This window comes from Myotis daubentonii, chromosome 3 (genome assembly GCF_963259705.1).
Source record: "Myotis daubentonii chromosome 3, mMyoDau2.1, whole genome shotgun sequence".
Classification (NCBI taxonomy): Eukaryota; Metazoa; Chordata; class Mammalia; order Chiroptera; family Vespertilionidae; genus Myotis; species Myotis daubentonii.
Genome location: NC_081842.1, coordinates 186,538,374 through 186,558,780, shown reverse-complemented (window position 1 = coordinate 186,558,780; position 20,407 = coordinate 186,538,374). Strand labels below are relative to the sequence as shown.

The window sequence follows — 20,407 nt, the reverse complement described above, 5'->3', positions numbered from 1 at the left end:
TCAGCAGAAACTGCAGCTGAGCACCCAACTCCACCACCCAGGGGCACTCGGATGCCCAGGGCATGCCAGGCTGGGCATGGGACGTGGCAAGTAAGAGGCAGTCACTGTCCTTGAGGAGTCCTTGGTCTGGTGGGTGGGACAGACACAAAAACAAATGAAATTCTCTGAGAGATGGCTCCCAGACAAGGCACACATAGGTCAGCCAGCACTCAGCAGTCTCCTGGCAAAGATGGCACATGCAGTGAACAGTGACCAGAAGAAAGGGATAGGCAGAGTGCAAGGGGCAGCACCAACCAGCCAGGTTTCAGTGGGAGGACCATGAGGGATGCTCTGCAAAGCAGTCAGGGTGTTGGGGGAGTCTGTTCGTGCTGGGAAGGATTGGTTGGTGAGGAGTGTGGGGTAGGGGTGGGGAGAGCCTGGAGCAGCTCAGGGCGCCTGGAGAGGGGAGGCTGTGGAGCACACAGATGAGGGGCATGGTGAGCTTCTCTGAGAGCGAGGCTTTCCCAGGAATATGCCCCAGCAGTGCTCTGTGGGTCGGAAAGCCCAGTTCTCTTGAAGGCTCAGACAGGGCCTGGATGGAGGGGACATCTGAAGAGTCTGTGGTGTCAGCTGCAGCGTGACTGACCTCAGTTTGCTGAGACAGACCCTGAGGAAGAGGCTGGGCACAGAACCGCTCTGTAACCGACCTCGCCAGCAGCATCTCCTCCTGGTCTGGGACCTGCTGGCCACTCCCCTGCTCATCTGGGACATCCCCTGCATTCTCCCATGAATGGCCCTTTTCAGTTTACTGACTTGCTGGCACCCCTTCAACAACTAGATCTTCACTACAACACTGCCAGCCAGATGGCATCAGTATTCCTATTTTACAGTTGATGAAACTGAGGCACAGAGCGACTGAACAATCCTGCCTAAGGCTGGCTCACCACGGAGGTGGGACTCATGCTTACTTATTCTGAACTAAAAGTCCATTCCCACATCTATCTTTAAGGGAAGGGGGGACTAAAGCTGGACATCCTGGCACGAGCAGTGGGTAGAGATGGGCAGATTCTGTGTGGCCTCTCACCAACAGGCCTGTCTTATTTCATCAACAGATAATCTTGCCAACTACATTTCTAGGGCTCAACAGGGCCCCAAAACATGAGACCCACATTGGGATGTTGTCTTTAAGCAAAATGATTCATGTTCAGTCAAGGATTCCTATTAGAACAGGTGCCACAGTGTCCCCAGGGGGGACAAAGCCCTAGTCCCCTCCCATTGAATGACATCACTGTTCACCTGCTCTGTCCCCCTCCCCCTCTAGTCAGCAAATCATGGTGGCTTTACCCCAGAAACACCTTTCTATTTTGACCTGTCTGGCCCACCCCTTCATTTCCACACACCCCCACCCCGGCTTTGTTCCGGTCTCCACATTTCTTGCAGACTATTCAACTGGCCTCCTGACCATTTTCCCTAATTCCAGCCTCACCCTCCCATTCATAGCCACAATTCCACCAACATGTCTCTTCTGAAACACAAATTTAAACATATCATGCCTGGGCTCAACATCCTTCAATGACTCCGTTGTTACCTTAGAGCAAAGTCCAGCTCATTAGCTGGCACATGAGGCCTGCATGCCTGGAGGCCTGGCCCCAGCCATCCCACAGCCTTGTCTCTCAACACCTCACTCACACCCTGCACTCCTGACCTTGCACTGAACTCTATTTTTCTACCGAGAAATCACTGAGCATTTTTAGTCCCTCACCCACTTACTTCCCCAACCACTTATTCACTTGTGAGCCTCTGTTGCATGCTCAGCACTCTTCTAGTCATTGTGCTTATGAAGCCGTTATCTTAGCTGGTGGCAGTGGTAAGACAATCCTATCTAATAAAACAGAAACATGGTAATTAGTATCACTCCGCTACCCTTCCCATTGGCTAATCAGGGTGATATGCAAATTAACTGCCAGCCAAGATGGTGGTTAACCGCCAACAAAGATGGCGGCTAATTTGCATACTGCAGGCAGGATGGGACAGCGCCATTCTGCCTGCCCCGCTGCCATCCGGGCCTGCTATCTGTGACCTGGATGGCGGGCAACCCCTGTGCGACCCGACCCAGGGCTGGCGGGAGTGACCCTGGCGGTCCGCCAGCTGTCACACCCCCAACCGGCCCTCCCACTGGGAGATCCGGGCTGGCGGGGCGACTGCTGCCTGTCAGCCATCAGTCACGTCTCCCGCAGCAGTCGCCCTGCCAGCCCGGATCTCCCACAGGAGATCCAGCACTGGTGGGGCGACTGCTGCCCATCAGCCATCAGTCACGCCCCCAACCAGCCCTTCTGCTGGGAGATCCGGGCTGGCGGGGTGACTGCTGCCCGTCAGCAGTCGCCCCGCCAGCCCGGATTAATTAATTAACTAATTAATTAATTAATTCCCTTTCAATGTGCACAAATTTCGTGCACCGGGCCACTAGTCTATATATATAAAAGCCTAAGTGACCAGAATGACTGGAACGACCAGTTGCTATGACACACACTGACCACCAGGGGGCAGACACTAAACACAGGAGCTGCCCCCTGGTGGTCAGTGCGCTCCCACAGCCAACCTCCCCTGGCCAGTCAGTCTTCCGTGGTTCCTCCCCCTGGCCATCAGGCTCCAACCCCCTGATTGGGGCTGGTCCCCGGGCTGGGACGGGGAACCGGGGATGGGTGGCGGCTGATAAGGCCCCTTTCCGGGCGGGGGGTGAGGGCTGGCTCTCTCCTTGGGGCTGGCAACCAACCTCTCATGCCCCATCCCTCCCCTCTGGCCGGCAGGCCCTAATCGGCCCGCCACCCACCCACCATGGTGACAGTGCAGTGGCAAGGAAAGGAGGAGGGGTGGGGCGGGGAACTGTACAGTGGCAGGGTGCCGACGATGGTGGCAGCAGAGTCCGGCATCCATTCCTTCCATGCCTGGACCGGCGACCATCGCCTCCTCTCCATCCTGGCCCTGATCAGCCTGGCCCAAATCATCCCTGATCACCAGCCAGGCCTAAGGACCCCACCTGTGTACGAATATCATGCACCAGGTCTCTAGTATTCTAATCAGTATATCACAGCAGGGGGAAATAACACAGCAGAAGAGGACTAGGAATTGCTCTGGGGTGGGCATGATGTGTGGGCTCTCTGGGCAGGTGGACAGGAGGCGTGTTTCTGATGAGAGAGATGTGGGCAAAGGTCTGGAGGAAGTGGTGGCAGCCATGCAGACATCTGCAGGGAGACACCTCACTCACCCCATCCCTCTGCTTGTAATGTCTGTGCCCCTCACCCCAGTCCTCACCTGAGAATGGGCTCCACAGTCACCTCCTCTAGGACATTCAAGGAAGATTCATCAACCCTTTCATGTCTCTGCAGTCCCCCACCTGATGTCAGTCCTAGCTCTGTAATACCAGGGCACTCGGTCTATATCTATTCATTCATTCATTCATTCATTCATTCATATATATTTCTTAGACAAAAACTGCTTGAATAGCTCCTGGGCACTGTGCTCTGCCCTGGGATGACTGTGTGGCACCCCCGTCCCCTGCTCACGAGCTCCTAGGAGGCAGCGAGGGGACTCGGCAGCTCCGTCTCATCATCCCCGTGCTGGCACAGCACTTGGCCCAGAAGGGCTTTGGGTGAGTATTTGCTGAGTGAATAAACATTTGAGATTGTTTTATTGAAATACTTCAGAGTAAATTTGGAGACAGGCATTCCTCCACTCAAGAGTAATTTAATAACCACAAATGCCTTTAACACAGTGTGTGTGTGTGGGGGGGGGGGGCGCGGGGGGAGAATGTGTTTCCCTTTTTGCTGCTGTTAAAATAAATGGCATTTTTAATAAAGTGTCCCCATACAGCATACAGAATGTGGCCACGGGATGAAATAAATAAAAATGTAGTGAAATTATGCATTGCAAAATAGACTTTTTCTGGTCTTTTGGTTATTAAATTTAATCACTTCTGAGCTGCACCCCTGCTCTCTTTCCTAGAGGCAGGTACACTTTTGATTAAAATGTGGGCCCCAGAGCACTTTCGCGGGGGAGGGTTCGGCTGCATCCTCAGAGGAACTGTGGGGAACAGGCGAGCGGATGACGGGGCCACGGCGACAGCCACAATGTGCTTCTCACTTGATGGACGTGTTTATCCCCAGACAGAGAGCGCCGCAGTCACGCGGCGTATGGAAATCTTGCAATTAAGGCAAAGTCTAATTAGAGACTACACATTCAAAATACAAAGGGACCTCTGAGTGGCAGCCACTGTGGTCGGCTGGGAAACGTGATTATCCCACTCCCGTCCCTGCCGCAGCCACCCGTCGACTGAATTACGGGAGTGGGGGTGCATTGTGTTGCCATACATGGCTTCTCCAGGGACAGCGCTGCCTTCCCAGTCCGTGGAGACAGCTCGGTCCGCGGAGAAGAGCACAGGTTTTGGATCCACCAGGCTTGGATTGGGGTTCTGACTCTGCCCGTTATTGCCATTCCAGCCTCAGCATCCTCACCTTCCTAGAGGAGGGGTGGCAACCATCTCACAGGTCCATGCAGGATCCTAAAGGATTTTGGGGACTCAATTCAGGGAAGTCATTCACCAGGCTGGGTCACCGACCCACCTTTGCCCCAGCCCGCAATGCTCAGCTCCGCAGGGGAACTGGGAGTGGAGGCAGAGGGGCTGGGGGGCTCCGACTGTCACCCCTTCACGGCACCCACAGGACCCAGGCAGCCTTCCTCTGGGCCTCTCTCTCCTGAAGGACCTGACACTGTGCTGGGCAATGAGTGTTATGACTCCACAGGGGTGGAGACCTTTCATCCAGACAGTCCCTGGTCACAGAGGCGGCGGGAGGGCCGGGGAGAAGGTGCTCGTGTCTAGGCTCCGTAAGAGGCGGAGCTCTGGCCCAGAGACACCAGCGTTTCCTGAGCTTGGACTGTGGTCAAGAGGTGATTTCAAACCTGTCCCTGCCCTCGAGGAAGTCACGAGTAGTCAGGAAGACAGACAGCAAAGAGCACAGAGTGGGTAGCCTCAGTTTACAAGCCTACAATGTTCTGCAGCCTTCGAGGCACCTCTCCCTGGATCCTCCCAAGAACCTGTGGGGGGATTCATTGGAGCCACGAGGCTGAGTTTGCGTCTGAGATACAGGGATCCCCACCACCGTGACCCTTCCGGGCATAGCTTGGCGGGACTGTTTTGCTTTTGCTTGTTTCTTCTGCTCTCTTTTTTGCTTGTTTGTCTTAAATATTAAAACTGTACAGAAGTCTCTGGGGCACTCTTCCCCAGCCCACCCTGAGAAGGGCTGCCCCACAGCGGGGCTATCTGCTGCCTGCCAAGTTTTCATAACGGGCACATCTGTACATGAACAATCCATAGTGTTGCTTTGCTTATTTTAAGATTTTTGCATACATTGTCTCACACTCTGAGTTCCATTCCACCACTTGCTTTTTTGACTCCATGTTAAGCTTTTGAGGTTGATTTATGCTGAGGCACATAGCTCTGGTTCATTTATTTTGCTGTATGGTATTTCGTTCTATGAAGAAAGTCTGTGTGTGTGTGTGTGTGTGTGTGTGTGTGTGTGTGTGTGTACACGTGTGTAATTATCCTGCTGTTATTGGACATGTGCTTCCACTCTTTCCACCATCCCTTGGTGCTTTACCAGGGACCCATGAACGTGAACATGGCTGGACTCCAGCCAGGGAGGAGGGGCACTCCTGGGCTTTGCCACCCCGTGCAGTCTGGCCAGCTGGCCCCAGTGGGTGGTGAGTACTGGACGGCATGGAGGCTGTGATAAAGGAACAGTGGGCGTGGTCTCAGAAGGGCCTGGACTTGAATCCTGACCCTCCTGCTTACTAGCTGTGTGGCCCTGTGCAAAAACTCTAACCGCTCTGGCCTGCAGTGTCCTCACCAGAAGAAATTAAAACAGTAACACCAACTCCTAAACACTCTTTTGGTGATTCAAGCAGGACGTCTTCAGTGTGGATGAGGACAAACAGGAGGCGCTCCACAAAGCTAAGGGGAAGCCACCCTGATCCTGGGCTGAGTAAAGGGCCCCAGGAGGCACCTTTGTTGGCTGCCCTTCTCACTCTGAGCAAAGAAGTCTGTATCAAAAGCTCAATCTTAAAAACTAAAAACAATGACGACAACAACAAAACCACACATGCAAAAAAAGGAGGGAAAGAAACCAAGCCACCTTATAATCATAAATTAAAACGGGGGGGGGGGGGGGTGAGGAGAGCCCAACCCACCTCCCAAACTGGCCTTGGTTTCTCTTCCAGCTGTGCCTTTGATTGGCCAACACTGGACACTGGAAGTCTGGGCAGGTGCACTTGGCCTTGGGCCAGGCTCCCTGAAGGGCAGCCCCATTCTGCAAATTCCACCTGCCCTCCTGGGCCCTGGGGAAGGCAGCAGCAGGCTGGGCTGCAAAGGGTTAAATCTCTTCCTCCTCCAAGAGGGTGGAGACAATGAGGCTTTCTGTTTAAATGGCCTATAACCATCTCCCCCAAGCTCCTTAGCTCAGAAAAGTGCACCAGTCAGCGAAATAAAAATAATTTAAAGACCCACTGGAAAGAACTCCAGTCTCCCTCCTGCCTGCAAGGACTGCCTCTTGGTGGTGGCTCTTACTTTTCATACCCAGGGCCAGGGGCTTCCCACCAGTTTGGGGAAAGAATGTATCAGAGGCTGAAACCTGCTCCCTCACAGCCGGAGGGGCAGGGGAGCAGGAACCCTGGAGGGAAGTGCCTCCCAGCTGTAGTGCCTGCTGACTGCAAACCCTGCCTGGGCCAGGGGGCCTGCTGTCAGGGCCAGGCCAGCTTGCAGAAGTCAGTGAGTGGGGCAGGCACGGTCACATGTGCGTTATAACTGAGAAAACAGAGGTTCTAGAAAGGAAGGGACAGGCCCAAGGTCCCACACAGGTGTGGCGGGGTGCTCCTGGCTAAATGCTCAGCACCCCTCTGCTGACAGGGAAGGCCGTGTCTGAGCACCCCACCGCCTGCCCTGTGCAGCACTTTATGCACCAGTCCTGAAACACCAGCACCCCTATTCTGGCTGCATGGCTGACACACCTGAGGACTCAGAAGGCTGAGTAACTCTGCCAAGGTCATGCTACTGAGAAGCAGTGGAGGAAAGGTTTGAAGCCACACTTTCTAAGTCGGCGGTTCTCAACCTGTGGGTCGCGACCCCTTTGGGGGTCCAACGACCCTTTCACAGGGGTCGCCTAAGACCATCGGAAAACACATATATAATTACATATTGTTTTTGTGATTAATCACTAAGCTTTAATTATGTTCACTTTGTAACAATGAGATTGGGGGTCACCACAACATGAGGAACTGTATTAAAGGGTTGCGGCATTAGGAAGGTTGAGAACCACTGCTCTAACTTCACACCATGCTGTGTCCAGGGCATCAGGGAAGTGCTCAGGGAAGAGCTGATGCAGAGAAAATGTCAGGCTGCAATGTGCCACCCTCTCCTGACCTTCCATCTCCCGTCTCTGCCACCCCTCCAAGGGCCGAGTTCCCCCACGTGGCCCAGGGCATGGGGGTTGCACAGACGAGATGCTACCCCAGCCACAGAGGCCCTGGGCTCTCCCAGCTGGACTGCTGCACAGGGTGCTCACAGCAGCCGGTGCTCCGGGGCCAGGAGAGGGGTCCCCAGCCCAGTCTGGCAGGGAGCACCTGGGAGGGAGGGAGAACAGGAGGGACAGCAGGTCACGGGGAGGTGGCGGCACGCAAAGTTCAGCTGGAGGAAACACCTGTGTCAGGAAGATATCTATGGCAGCTTATAGCACAGTCCTCAGGACACCAGGCAACGGAGCCACTGAGGCTGTGGTGCCAGTCCTGGCTCCTGGTCATGGCTGTGCCATCTGGGACAAGTTACTCAATGTCTCTAAGTCAGATTCCTTGTCTGTGAAATGGGAATGGGAACAGTAATCTGCCCTGCAGGGTTGTGTGAGAAATAAATAATAAGGAGTGTCCAGTACATAGTCAGTGTTTAATAAATAGTAATTTAAAGGTAATGTCCACATCTGTGTCTCCTTGGAAACCAGGCCCTGCGGCAGGGGCCCCTCTGGGAGGGCTTCCGACCTCACGCTGCCAGCCTCCCCGCCTCTGGATGCAGCCTCCCCTGCACTCAGACTGTCTCACCAGCTCGCCTCCTTTTTTCTACAACCTTCTTTTTCTTTTTGGCGGACTGGCAACCGTCGGCACCGAAGACATGACACCCAGGGGGCCGGAGCCCTTTCCCTCTGCCTCTGTACATTAGAGGGGCCGGGACCGCACACCCGAACCCCGCCAAGAGGAGGGTTCTACAACCTTCTTAATGATCACGTCTTCTGTTTGTCTTCCTGCCCATCCCACCCACCTCCACTAGAATTTAAGTTCTCTGTGTTTTCCTTTGTGTCTCGGGCGTTTAGACCAGTGACTGGCGTGCAGGGGTACTGGTCAGCAGTGGCTGAGAGGGCATCCTGTGGAATGGACAGAGCACAGGGTCTGGGGCCACTCGAGGTTTGACTCCCCAGAGTCCCTAACCCCAGGAGTGCTGGGTACAGGTAGATGTGCTGCATGTAGAAGATGAATGGAGGGGAGTAGGCCGACAGACAAGCAATCAACTCACAGCCCTCTCATCTGTCAGGCATGGGCTCAGAGGTCTTGTCTTCGAGCCCTTCCCTGGTCACACAGGATGGAGTGGTCTAGCGCCTTGAACGACCCAGCTCAGAGAAGGCTAGTTAGTGAGTGCAAGTGGGTCTCTAGTGGAGGACCACATGGCTTTCCTTCTCACTGAACTAAGCATTATGAGTGGTAACTTGGTGAAGATACAAAAGATCGTATTTATCCTATAAAACTGAGAGGAAGGATATATCATGATATAAAATTCCATAAGGATCTCAAATACCCAAATGACTACACAGACAATTCACACTGGAAGAAGTTGAAAAAGCACTTCTGTATCCATAGCTCATTTGCCAACCTTCTTTCTAAAATATATTTTATTGATTTTTTACAGAGAGGAAGGGAGAGGGATAGAGAGATAGAAACATCGATGGGAGAGAAACATCGATTGGCTGCTCCTGCACACCCCCCACTGGGGATGTGCCCGCAACCAAGGTACATGCCCTTGACCGGAATTGAACCTGGGACCCCTGAGTCCGCAGGCCGACGCTTTATCCACTGAGCCAAACCGGTTAGGGCGCCAACCTTCTTTACAAATTCCAAATACTGGTGAGGTTGTGGGGAAATGGCACCTGCACGTCTTCCCTGCTGGAGACAGGAACTCACTTTTTGGAAAGCAATGTAACAACACATGTAAAGGACTATAACAATGCTCTTGCCTTTTAACCCAATTAGCTCGCTACCGGGAATTTTCTCTAAGAAACAAACAACGATCGAGGATTATGGCAACATTATCTCTAATATCAAGAAAATGGACAACAAAACACGTAGTGAGGAGATAATAAGGTAACCATGGCCCCGTGCTGGGGAGGGCATGAAAATGGCAGCCACACAAATCAGGTCTCTGAGAGGAGATGCTTGCCCTACCTACAGTGTTACAGGGACAAAGCAATGGAAGGCTGGCCGGCTGCCATGAACAGAGAGGGGAGGGACAGACCCACGGAAAGACAGGAGGGGCGCCCAGGAGTGAACGTGCAGTTGGGCTTGGCTCATGAGATTGTGGCTCTTGGCTCTTTTTTTTTGGCTTTCCTCAGATTTTGTTTTATATTTTAAACACAAATGGAAAAGAAGATCTCAACCAGCTGGAATGTTGGGCTGAAACCAGCACGATGAAATGGAACAGAGATAAATGCAAAGCTCTGTGTTTCATTTAGGAAATATATTGAAGACACACACACAATGGAGGTGCGAAGGGGTATAAAGAGCTGTTAGAATGAAAAGGGGAGGGAAAAGGGAACAAAAAAAACCAAAACACTTTTGCTGAAGCCGAGGCCTGGGACTGCGGTGGCTGCAGGCCTGGCTCAGTCGGCCAGTGTGATTGCCGTGCACTGCGCAACAGACCAGGTGACAGGACTGTGCAACGTTTCCTCTCATCTAGTACACAGTGAAGTCAGGATCTGAATTTGATGTGAATTTCTCTGGTTTCAAAATCTATGCTCTTTCTCTTAAAACACAGTGAACTAAAGGGACAAGTACTGTGAGCCAAGAAGAGGGAGCACGAACTACTAGCTCAATAGGACCGTGGGCTTTGGTGACCAGGAACTTGACGTGAGATCATTCTACCACTACAGATGCTCATGCAAGGCTAGGCCATGTGCCGCCAAGGAGTAAGAGGTAACAACCTGCCCTCATTAGGGCTGGCCAGGCTCTTCCTGGAGGCATGTCCAGTCCTGAGCCCCACCTCATAGGGGCCCATCTATGAAAGACCAACCATCCAGTCAGAATTCTCAGGGCTGGGGAATGAAGACACTGAACGCCTTGGCGCTCTACTCACATCATACTCGATAGTTCCTGATGCAACCTGGCGAGAGAGGTATCATATTCTCGTTTTTCAATGAGAAAACTAAAGCTGAGAGGTTAAGAACTTGTTCAAGGTCACATATTAGTAAGTGGCAGTCAGCATTTAAACACAGAGCTGTCTCAGTCCAGAATCTCTGGCCCTGGCCGGGCAGCTTAGTTGGTTAGAATGTCATCCCGATACGCCAAGGTTGTGGGTTTGATCCCAGTCCAGAGACATACAAGAAGCAACCAGTGAATGCATAAATAAGTGGAGCAAGAAATCTCTCTCTCTCCCCTTTCCTCTCTCAAATCAATCAATCCAGGGTCTCCATTCTTTCCTGAGCAGCATCCCTCATGTGAGAAACAATAAAACAGAACTTGACCTACTTATTAGTCAGTGCAGAGACATGACTGCCACGTTCAACTCTGCAAGGGCTCTGCATGGCTTCAATGGAGAGACCTGAATGATCAGAGAAGTCTCAGGGGTGCTCCCGGAGACAGCATCTTAGTAATGGCAGTGACCGCATGGACTCTTGGGTAGGAGGATGAATTCCCACGCCTGGAGGTAGGCAAGCATGGCCTGGAAGCCAGTGGAGAGAGATGTGGGCACAGGACCCATAAGTTCACTACTGACCCTTAGCTTCCATGAGCCTCTGAAGATGCTTGGCCGAAACTGACCAATTCCTTCAAAAGACATGATGACAGTAACTGTTGGTGTGTCTATTTGCAGACATCAAAGTGAAAATTATATGCCCAGAGTAAACACGTTGATCCAGACAAAACTAAACACAAAAAATGAAATGGGTTCTACTGGAGATGCTTGTAGGTTAAGCTATTATTTTTTTTTTGTTTCCAATAAACCAAACTCTGGAGAGAGATGTGTAGTCTTGGAAATAATCAAAGAAAATATAATGAGGCACTGGTTTCACCTAAGTTGGCAAAATAATGTAAACATGGTCACACCCATTACTAGTATGTGCATCAAAGAATGTAAAAATGGCATTCCTTTTGATCCAGGTAAAACAACCCCAAGAAAATGATTATATATATATATATATATATATATATATATATATATATATATATATATATATATGAAAAAACTGAAAACAAAAATATTCAACAACAACCTAAATATTCCAGAAAGGCAAATGGGCCAGTTGGGTGGCAGAGGTGGGGGCTGAGGTCCGTGTGCACAGGGAAAGGCCTATGAGTACTGGGCATTATGGATGAGCACAAGGTGTCTGGACGGCCAAAGGCAGGTATGAAAGCCAAGATCAGAGCAGGTCAGACACAAGATAGGAGTACACTCAGGTGAAGACTGAATGGGCACAGGGAGAAGGGAGGAGAGGGGAGGAAGGGAGAGGAAAGGAGGGGCGGGGAGGGGAGAGGAGAGGTAGGTTGCTGACCATTTACCCACTCTTCCTGCGGCTTTTTAATTACATTCTCAGTCCTCCACAATTGGACATTATTTTCTCTGTTTTTCAGATGAAGAAGATGGTGTTCAGAAAGATAGAGCGAGTCACTCTAAGGGAGGTAGAAGGTGCTGGAGTTGGGAATTGGACTCTCATGCAATGACCTCCTAAACCAAGCTCGCTCTACCACGCGTGCTAGACCAAAGTGTGCAGCGCGGCCTTTCGTGAACGGGCAGCCCTGCGGGTCAGCCACACAGCTGGCCAGATGTTTACTGGTTGTAGCTCAAGGTCGGTCCACTGAGTAGCTGTTGGAACTGGTGGCCATAATTTCCCGGAGCAACAGGAAAGCCTGTTAAATGGAAAGGAAAGGACAGAAACCTGCTGTATGCTGTGATCCCAGGCACATACAATACACATCCGCACCCTGGGAAGACTAGAAGAGGCACAGCACAGTGCTTGCAGCAGTGCAATCTGGAATGCTTCCTCTACTTCCTTCAAATTTCTATAAAGTGTTTTCCTTTGTCATTACAAAAAATGGCATCATTTAGAAATGTATCCAAGAAACCCTTGGGCACATAACAGTCACTAACACACTTTCCTCAGCCAGAAAATACAAACAAGCCGCATCTTCCTGTTTCATCTGGGCCAGGGGACTTGCTGCCAGGGCTTCTGAAGACAGTGCCCAGCCTCATTGGTTCAGTAGTGACCGTCCCGTCCCCCACAGCTCACTGGCACCGAAGGAAAGGGATGGAGAGAAAGAATCAAAGGGTGAAAGTGAGGGGAAATCATGGGTGCCCGGGCTGGAAGCCACCTTCCGCATCATGTCCAACCGAACAGCACGCAGTGGGCTCTCAGTGAGGTTTAGGCAGACCCTCAGCTCTTTGAGAGAATTTATTCTCAATTTCAGGTGTTCTCAGGCATGTTAGAGGGAGCACATTGTCTCACTTCGGAATCACTCCTGTGCCTTCGTTAAAGCAGGACTTCCGTGAGACTGGTCTTGCTCAACAGTGGCCCTTGTACTGAAATATAGTTTCCCAGCTCCATCTCCCACCTACTGAAAGGAGCTCTCCAAACCAGAGCCCAGGAATCTGTATTTTAAGCACCTCAGCAAATTCTTAAGATTGGGCAAGTTTAGGAAACCCTCGTCTAACACAAAAACCACTTGAGTTTTGTGAATGTAATAAACTATGACCCTCCTAATTAGTGCAATTCCCAGTCCCTCCAAATGGCTTCAATTAACGGGAATAATTTCCATTGACTGATTACTTAGGTGGGGTCTCTCCTGAACATACCTGAGATGACACGGCTAGATCAGTGGTTCTCAACCTTCTGGACCTTTAAATACAGTTCTTCATGTTGTGACCCAACCATAAAATTATTTTCATTGCTACTTCGTAACTGTAATGTTGCTATTGTTATGAATCGTAACGTAAATATCTGATATGCAGGATGGTCTTAGGCGACCCCTGTGAAAGGGTCGTTTGACCGCCAAAGGGGTCTCGACCCACAGGTTGAGAACTGCTGGGCTAGATTCTCAGCGCAGACCATAATGTCCACGCATCTTTTGGGGAAGAGTGAAAAGGGCTGATATTGCAGACTTGGATTCTGACCCAGCTCCAATGCTAACTCTGCCCATTTCCTCATTTGTGTGGGTTTAAGAACAATGGCCTTGCCCTCGTATAATAGTAACAGGGTGCCAGATACACAGTGGATGCTCAGAAACCTCTCAGTAACCAGCGTGTCAAACGTCCCGGCTCTCAGGTGCTTCCTTGCAGCACCTACTTCTGATTTTATCCTGCCTTATACGCTGAGGGTCACTGACATGTGCGTGGCTTGTAGAGACTTACAGAGCCCTTTCTCCAGGTGCCACCTGGATCCGTCCCCACGACAGCTCTCAGTTATGGATCATTATTTCCACTTTAGAAGAAACAAGCCCCGGAGAGGTCAGGCAATCTTCCCAGAAGTGCTAAAGTCAGTATTTGAACTCAGATCTCAACACCTTTCACAGCCCTGTTCTCTCCCCAACATGTGCATCAACATTACACAGTGCACTGTCACCTATGTTGTAGCAGTTTTTAAACATAGATTCCCATGATATTTCCCCCACCAATCTAAAAGCACCTTTGAAGAGGTATCCACTGTAGTAGTCTCTGCAGAGAAGTGCACAGCTGTCTGGTGTTTGTGCCTTTGCCCTGCTTTTGGGGGGGGGGGGGGAAGGAGGGGGGAAGGATGAGCTCCATTACAACGAATCCTTTTCCAGTCTCTCATGCATTTCGTACTACACATGCCCAAGCCACTCCATGCCATTAAAATGAGCACATCTAATAGCAAGAATTTACTGAACACGACTTCCCTTAACATTACTGACCTCATGCAATGAGGAACCTACGGCAAACGTTTAGCAAAGTTCTGGCACATAGTTAGTATCCATTGTCGCTGCCATTATTACTATTAATTATCCACACAGCCTGTGCCATAGGCATTGTTTTCCTCATTATACTGATAAGGACTCTGAGAAGTTAAGTGATGGGTCCGAGATCACATTGCTAGTTTGGGGAGAGCTAGGAAAATACCAATAAAGGAAATTCACATCTACATCCTATTAGCGAGCGTATAGTATTTCACCTTATAAAGGATTATTTTATTTATTAGAATAAAGTTCCTCAGAGGCAGCCACCTCCCTTCTTATGCCCTCAAAGGACACTGGTCACCTCCACTTACACTGAATATCCTTAAATAAAGGAACCTGAGCTTTTGCTTACAGACCACCAGTGGTTTAATGGTCTAGTCCAGTGGTTGGCAAACTGCGGCCCCATTAGTGTGGCTCTTCCACAAAATACCACGTGTGGGCGTGCATGTACAGTGCGATTGAAACTTCGTGGCCACACTCAAGGGGCCAAAGAGCCGCATGTGGCTCGCGAGCTGCAGTTTGCCGACCACTGGTCTAGTGGGTAACCCACTAGAGAAACGAGAGGCCAACATTTTCCAACCAATGCCTAAAAGCCAATAACCAGAAATTAAGAAAAAATAATGATCGCCAACATTTATTGGCCATATATATTCCTTATGGCAACCCTGCAAGGTAGATATCATCTCCTTACAAAACAGAAGAGGTGAGGTTAAAATCAGAGCACAGGGGGCGAGGTTTGGAACCCAGGTGCTCAGCCCAAACCCTTGCCACTTCCAATGTACCAAGCTGACTTCACAGGCATCACAGAGAGGAAAGTGCAAATCAGCAGGAAGATCAAAGGTGGTTTGTCAGATTGCACACCAGGCACCTTGGAGGCTCAGCTACTGAATGAGATAAAAACTATCTAGCATGAAAGACCACTTGAGACACAAAATAAGAGAAACAAACTGAGAGCAGGTGACCTGCCCCCAACTTCCCGACGGCAACCCTGGACCACATCTAACATCACCGCCCCGACTCCACTCAAATTATCCAGAAACCGCATCTCTGGTCGCCTTGAGTGAGAAAGGCGACCGGTCCTAGATCTGTCCTTTGAAGGAGAAAGCAATCTGCTTTTGAGACAGCCCTTCGCGGCTGTAGTCGGCAGCACATCCCTTATGAATTCTCCCTCCTGCGGCCTGAATGTTCCGCCCTCAAACACTGGTCGCCTCCACTGTACACTTAATCACCTTAAATAAATGAGGATAATGAGTATCTACATCAAAGAATTAATGAGCTTTATTATAGAACAAAATAGAGAAACAGAGATAAAAGTCCTTGAATGGTAAAAATATCAGTTTGCATTCTGGGTCAAGTGACAGGCAGGTCAGAGACACTCCATTCCCCGCCGGAAAGACGTTTTCCCGTCCCCGGAACAACACCGGTGCCGGCATGCCCGAGGCTCCGCACATCCATCCGCCTTCTTTGAAGTGGGAGGTCCAAGTTCAGCACAAGCCGCGACCCCGGAACCCCACTGGCTCCCTGCCACGCGCCACCGGGCGCGATGGGTCTGATCCGATGGCGCCGTGGCCCGCAAATCACACGCCGCACAAGGAAAACGAGAAGGCTTTATGAAAAATCCAAAGTTTATTGCAAATTGTATTTTGCTTCCCTTCGCTCTTCATTTTTACAGGATTTATTGATATCCATGATCTTCTCACAGATGTACTTGTTGACTTTGGAGAGTCTCTGTGCAATTTCTGTTTCGTCCACAGTCTCTTGTGCTATTCTGTCGTATAAACACTCTGGACAGGGGAAAGAAACAGGAAGGCAGAGGATTAATGGTGAACTCGAGGCAAATCTTCAGAGTCGGGAGGGGGATGTGATTCCTGACATGTCCCAAATACCAACTCACTTACCTGGCACAGCGATATTTTCAAATTTTCATATAAAACCCATATGCAGTAAATGTACCCTTTAGAAATAATGATAAAACACCCATGTGACTGCTCCCCAGCTCCCTTCTGAAGCCCCCAGTGCCCCTCCCCCTCAGGCCCTCTCCCGTCCTCACTAGAGGTACCCAGTCTCCTGCCTTTCTTTTCCTTTTAATGTTAACACACATGCATACATCCTTATAGAAGGTATTGTTTACTTTCCCTAGTTTTTTGTTTTGTTCTGTTTTGTTTTACTTATTTTAAGTGTGCCCATACTCTCTGGAATCTGACTTCCTTTCCCCCCTCAATATTAAAGATTTGAAATGGACCCATTTCAAATGTAAGCTGCAGGTCATCCGTTTCCCTTGGAGAGTGATGCCCTACTGTGTGACTATTCCACAGCCTGCGCTGCAGTTCACGGCCAGTGGGTACCTGGGTGGTTTCCAGGGTTTTGTGACTGCGAAGCCCCTGGCGCTGTCTCGGGGCACCTGTGCTGGAGGTTCCCCAGGACGGCCCGGGAGAGGGGCTGCTGTGTCAGGGTCCGTGCACACTCAGCTTCACTAGGCGATGCCCAGCCAGCTGTGTCCCAAAGCGGTTCTGCTGATGGGCACTCCCAGCAGTGTGTGCCGGACTGGTTGCCCCACACTTTCCACTGGACGTGGTCAGTTGCTAAGGTTTTGATAACGTGGCGGGTGTGAAGTGGCGTCTCACTGTGTGACTGACAGTGAGGCTGAGCACAGCCACTTTACTGAGTCTGCCATCTGCTGAGATGAAGGAAGGGCCTGACTTCCAGCCTGGGGACCCCGTGCCAGTCATTAGCCAGATCCTCCTCTCCCGAACCAGGACAACACACCACGTGTCTCTTTTTAAGGCTGCCTGGAGGCATCTGAGATAAACTTTTTGCGAACCTTCTTCAAACTGGAAGGAACACTGCACCGTGTGGGGTTGTTACAATTATTTTATGTATATACGTCGGTTCATTCCCAGCACCTAGCATAGTGCTTGGCACAAGGCAAGATTAAGTACGTATCTGTTAAATTAATGAATGAATGTTTCTCCAGCAAAACCGGAGGGGACATAAAAATTCTGGACATAAGAGGGCTGGGGAATGTGCCACTAGGTATGTCATCATAGGCTAGACTTTTAACTTCCTGGAGCTTAAGCTACCTCATCTATAGGCCAGGAATGACCACCCAATCCTAAGGAATGGCTATGGAGGATACACAAGATCTGTGTGCCAGGCCAGCCCACAGCAGGTTATCCTTAGAGAAGCAGAACATCAAGGCTGGGGGGGTTATCCTTAGAGAAGCAGAACATCACAGAGGCTGCCCTGTGCTAACCCTGCACGTACAGGAGAGGGGCCTGAGGCCTGGAGGAAGGCAGGAGGGATGGGCAGAATCCACTGCTGCCCCCTTCCCACCCACCAGCCCTTCCAGGCATGAGGCCAGCCTGCCTCCTGGCGTCATCCTGCTGCAGGTGCATGTGCTGCGGGCGTTCTCTCTGGGACACCCTCCCATCCCTCCGAGAAGGGTTTTGCACAGAGCAGACTTTAAATACTTTGAATGGACCGCCACTACCTCCTGACCACTCCCACGCCCGACTAATCTCCACTCCCTCTTGCCTTGGCCTTTCCATCGGGACTGAGACAAGAAGGTAGGGGCCCTGTCTGTCCCCCGTCCTACCTCTGCCATTATCCACCTGAATTGCCTCATCACTCCAGGCTGTCTCACAAATCAGTGTCTTCATTCTTTTCTTCCAAGATTACCCTGGCCCTGGCCTTCACGTGCCTAAACCCTACTCATTCTTCCCCATTCAGCCTTCTTGGAACCAATCAGTTTGAGTTAGGAGACTCCACTCCGCCTGCAACCTCTGTGCTCCCACCCTCACCTGGGTCTTTCTCTGTCAAAGCACTGATCACAGTAATAAAACTGCAACCACACTGTCTTCCTGCAGAACAGAACACTTGGGCATCCCCTCTCTAGGCCTGGGCAAGAGGAAAGCAGTGACTGTGCTCACACCTGAAGCAAATGAGGGAGACACCTGTGCTGAGCATGGTTCTGAAGTTTAGGTGTTTGGCTCTCAGCCTAGCTGCTGTGCAACCTCTAGTGGGAACCTCTCTGGTCTATGTCACTACCTAGGAGAGCAGCATGTCAGACCATTCCTCCAGAAGGTCAGAAGGTGGCAAAGAGCAGAGGAGAGACGAGCAGAGGAAGGAGAGCAGGTGTGAGGGCCCTCGGAGCCCCCAGTGTAAGCTGGAGAAGATGCAGGAAAAGGAGGTGCAGACAGCGGAAGGCTTCAGAGGGGCCTCCGCAGAATTCCAATCATCGTGTCCCGGGGGTGAGAGCGCTGAACGGCCCCTCGGGTGATGAAAGGCTTTCGTGAGGCTCCAGATATTAATCATCTGCTGTTGCCAGGAACATCTCCCTCTGCGAGGGAGCATTTGAGATTATTGCTTAATTAACAAGGTTTATAATGGTGCTAATGTGTCCTATTAAGAAAGTTATAAAAATTAACCAGAACTTAGTGCTGGGCTCCTCGGGAAAACGCAGACACTCTGCAGAAGGTCACTTGACCTCAATAAGGTTGCACTGTCATTCTGGAGCTTGTCCCGCCCTCCTGCTTTCATCTTTCTAAAGCAGGGTCAAGGGCCACGCCATCCCCTGTGATCCAGGAAGAAATGATTCTAAGATCAGAGAAGAGAAAATTCTCACCAACCCTGTGAGCGTCAAAGCTTTTGTCATTTTTATACTGCACACGTGGCTGAATGTGATAAAAACCATACAAAATAAATACAATCTCAATCCAGCAGACAGCTTGCATGGGCAAAGCCAGTCAAATGCAATCGGGGAGAGCTCAAACAATTAGGCCCCAAATGGTGAGTGTGGTGGGATGGGAGAGCCCTCAGACCTGCCTGGCTGCAGTAAGTCAATCAACCAGCAATGTCTTTTAGTAAGACAGGTACTGGGGGCAAGGCACACCTGCCAGCTCGGTCTGCTCGGCTCTGGTCTGGCCAGTGAAGGCCTTGGGCGAGTCAATTTCCTTCCACTGGCATGCCAGGCAAGCACGTCTCGGCTCAAAGGGGTTGCTGGGCCAGGCTCCCAGGAGGCAAAGACACAGTCAGAAGAGAAGAGAGGCAGGCACAAGGCACTCTGGACTAAGAGGCTTTGTGAAGGAAGGTTCCCTCAAGCAGACCTGGATGGTGAGTAGCAGAGAGCCGGGCAGAGCCGCATGGGTGGAGAGTGGGGAGTATGACCTGTGTCCCAGGCACTGGGAAAGCATCTGCACATGCCCTAACGTGAGAGAGAATAGGCTTGTTCAGGGATTGCGGTAGTTCATATGGCAAGAACTTAAGAGTTCGAGGGAATACTGCTGAGAAATAAGGCCGACGCTACAGCCAGCGGCCACATTATGATGGTGCTGGTATGACACATTAAGCAGCTTACCCTTTAATAATGGCTATGACAGGTGATGGTAATGAGATCATATTTTTGTTTCCAAAAGATCATGCAGCTACACAATGGAGAGAAGGGTCTGGAAGCTGCTGGAGCAGTGCAGGGAAAGTGGTGTGGCCTGGACTATGAGGGGGCAGGGGGATGGAGAGGACAGTGTAAGAGGTACTGGGGGCAGAACAGAAGGGGAGTGAGGCATGTGGAGGAATCAAGGATGAGGCATCTCAGGGTCCCTGGCTGGTGTTGCCATTCATCAAGATGGGGCACACAGAGGGCAGAGGCTGTGGGGAAAGCCAGAGGAGAGAGCAGTGAGTGGGCAGCTTTGCCAAGGCCATGGGACATCAATAAGGAGATGGCCAGTGGGCACCTGGATGGGTGAGTCAGGAACTCAGAAGTATGGACTGAGGTCAAATACAGATTTCCGAGCCATCTTTCATTGACTCAATAAATGGTTATTGAGCACTTAATAGATACTAGCCCTCAATAATCTGCCATAAAGCTTATGTTTTAATGTGTGTGGGGGAAAAAGACAATTTCAAGTAAATAAGCAAGTAGGAAATGCTATGCAGACATTTTAGGATGATATGATAGCAAGGAAAGGCTGCACTGGACAGACAGCTGGGGCAGGGTTCCCTGAAAGACAACGAGGAGGCAGGACAAGCAGATGGGAGAAGGGCACTGCTGGCGGTGGGATCAGGAAGGCAATGGAAGAAGGCCTCTGTGGTTAGTGCACAGGAAGAAATGGGGAGTGGTGGTTGGAGGGGTCGGCAGGCATCGGCCAGAATGAGGAGCCTGGGG

At 50.9% G+C, this 20,407-nt stretch overlaps 2 protein-coding genes and 1 pseudogene across 5 annotated transcripts in view; all 3 read right to left on the bottom strand.

The window, feature by feature from the left end:
• AGBL4 (AGBL carboxypeptidase 4) overlaps positions 1-20,407 on the bottom strand; it is a 594,219-nt gene that overhangs the window by 144,719 nt on the left and 429,093 nt on the right. The window lies entirely within an intron of this gene.
• On the bottom strand, positions 8,151-8,276 carry LOC132232149 (small nucleolar RNA SNORA57; annotated as a pseudogene).
• The window catches only part of BEND5 (BEN domain containing 5), a 49,332-nt gene continuing 44,428 nt past the window's right edge, over positions 15,504-20,407 (bottom strand). For all 4 annotated transcript variants that reach the window (XM_059689616.1, XM_059689618.1, XM_059689619.1 and 1 more), the window contains one exon: positions 15,504-16,031. In XM_059689616.1, the coding sequence (XP_059545599.1) occupies positions 15,874-16,031 (158 nt within the window). In that variant the 3' untranslated portion in view covers positions 15,504-15,873. The remainder of the gene's footprint in view (positions 16,032-20,407) is intronic.